This window comes from Propithecus coquereli, unplaced genomic scaffold (genome assembly GCF_000956105.1).
Source record: "Propithecus coquereli isolate 6110/MARCELLA unplaced genomic scaffold, Pcoq_1.0 Scaffold459, whole genome shotgun sequence".
Taxonomy (NCBI): domain Eukaryota; kingdom Metazoa; phylum Chordata; class Mammalia; order Primates; family Indriidae; genus Propithecus; species Propithecus coquereli.
In genome coordinates, this window is record NW_012150385.1 from 2,616,768 (window position 1) to 2,618,531 (window position 1,764).

General features: G+C 65.8%; 1 protein-coding gene across 2 annotated transcripts in view; it reads right to left on the reverse strand.

Moving 5' to 3' along the window:
* Window positions 1-212: 212 nt before the first annotated feature.
* DOK7 (docking protein 7) overlaps window positions 213-1,764 on the reverse strand; it is a 27,040-nt gene continuing 25,488 nt past the window's right edge. For both annotated transcript variants that reach the window (XM_012655054.1, XM_012655053.1), the window contains exon 7: window positions 213-1,064. In XM_012655054.1, coding sequence (XP_012510508.1) covers window positions 752-1,064 — 313 coding nt within the window. In that variant the 3' untranslated portion in view covers window positions 213-751. The remainder of the gene's footprint in view (window positions 1,065-1,764) is intronic.

The window sequence follows — 1,764 nt, forward strand, 5'->3', positions numbered from 1 at the left end:
GCATGAGCCAGCGGAGACACTGCGCCCACCTGTGCCCGGCACTGACAAGGAGCAGAGAAGCAGGGCCTTGGGGCTCTGCCAATCCTGGCCTGCAGCCCAGAGCCCCCCTCCCAGAACTCACCTCCCCTACTTGGCCCCTCCACTGGTGGCCACAGGGCCCAACCCCAGGTTCCCCTCCCTGGGGAGGACGGCCCTGGGGTTGTCACCCTCAGCCCCAGGTCTGTCCCTCAGCACACAGAGCACCCTCTCTGCAAGGAGGCAGCACCACCTCCTCTCCCATCCAGAGGGACAAAATCCAGCCCCTCTATAGCAGCAGGGCCTGCTCTTCGGCTCTCAGGGAGGGGGGTTTACCTTGAGTCCTCCACAGACCGGACATGCTGAAAAGAAAGCTGGAGGGGGCCCAGCATGGGGGCCGCTTGCTCCCCAGAGCTCTGCGGGGGCTGGGCTGGGCAGTGCAGCCTCGCTGCCTGGGGCGCCCTCTGTCGCCTGTCCCTGCCGTCTCGCACTCAACCAGCCGGAAGGACACCCGGTGGACGTCTGGCCGCCGGAGTCCCCGGCTGCACTGTCGTCAGGGCCACCCTGCAAGGCCGGGCTCTGGTCCCTGGGGGCCTGGCGCAGGCTGCGGGGCGTGTCGTAGTGAGGCCGCAGGGCTGTGGGCACCTGGTACTCAGCCACCCCGGGAGGGCAGGCGCACAGGCTGGGCTCTGGCGCCCCAGCCGCCGGCGGCAGGCTGAGCAGCGAGCCGAACTCATCACCGGCCCGCCACACGTCCAGGCTGCTGCCCGCGTAGGAGGAGAAGCTGCCTGAGTAGGAGGAGTGGCTGCCTGTGGCGATGCCGCTGTCCGAGGAGCTCTGGCGGCCGACCTCCTGCAGCTGCCGCGGCTGAAGCAGTTTTGGGGGTGGCCTCAAGGCACCCAATGCAGCCTCCCCCGAGGCCTGGGCAGCAGCCAGCCCGGATCCCTCCTGCGACGAGGACTGCTCCGGCCATGCGGTGAGCCGACTGCTGGCGCTGACGTCCGAGTGGCTGGCCTCCGAGGATGAGCTGGACAGGCTGCGGTCGTCCCCTGAGACAGAGCAGAGAGCTGAAGCCACTGCGGGCGCTGGGGGTGGTCAGGGTGGAGCTGGCGCCTGGGAGCCCCCATGTGTCAGCTAGTCACCACCCAGTGACATGTCGCCCCACCCCTCCCAGCCTCTCCCACCTAGAGGCTGGACAGCACCCCACCTCTGGCCCGCTCCTACCCGCCCCCCACCACCAACTCTCTCTAGAAAGCCCAGGCCCCTCCCCTCCTGGTCCCAGCATCCTCTCCACCTAAACCTCTCCCCACCCTCTGGGGGCCCTGCAGCAGGGGTCTCCTTAAAAGATGGATGGGACCCCCTCCCTTTGCTTCCAGTCCCTCTGTCCCAAGGCCTCCAGACCTGGCACCTGGGCTCTCCCCTCCTCCTCTTCTCCCCACTCTGTGTCCAGACTTCCTGACACCTTCCAGTCCCACCACCCCGCTCTCTCAGCAAGAGGGAGAGAGAATGAATGAATGAATGAACAGAAGAAGAAACGAGTGAATGAATGAACAGGATGAAGAATAATGAGTGAACAGGGAGGGAGGAGGGGAGGAATGAATGAATGAGCAGGAGGGAAGGAATGAGTGAATGAGCAGGAGGGGAGGAAGGAGTGAGTGAGCAGGAGGGGAGGAAGGAGTGAGTGAGCAGGAGGGGAGGAAGGAGTGAGCAGGAGGGGAGGAAGGAGTGAGTGAGCAGGAGGGGAGGAAG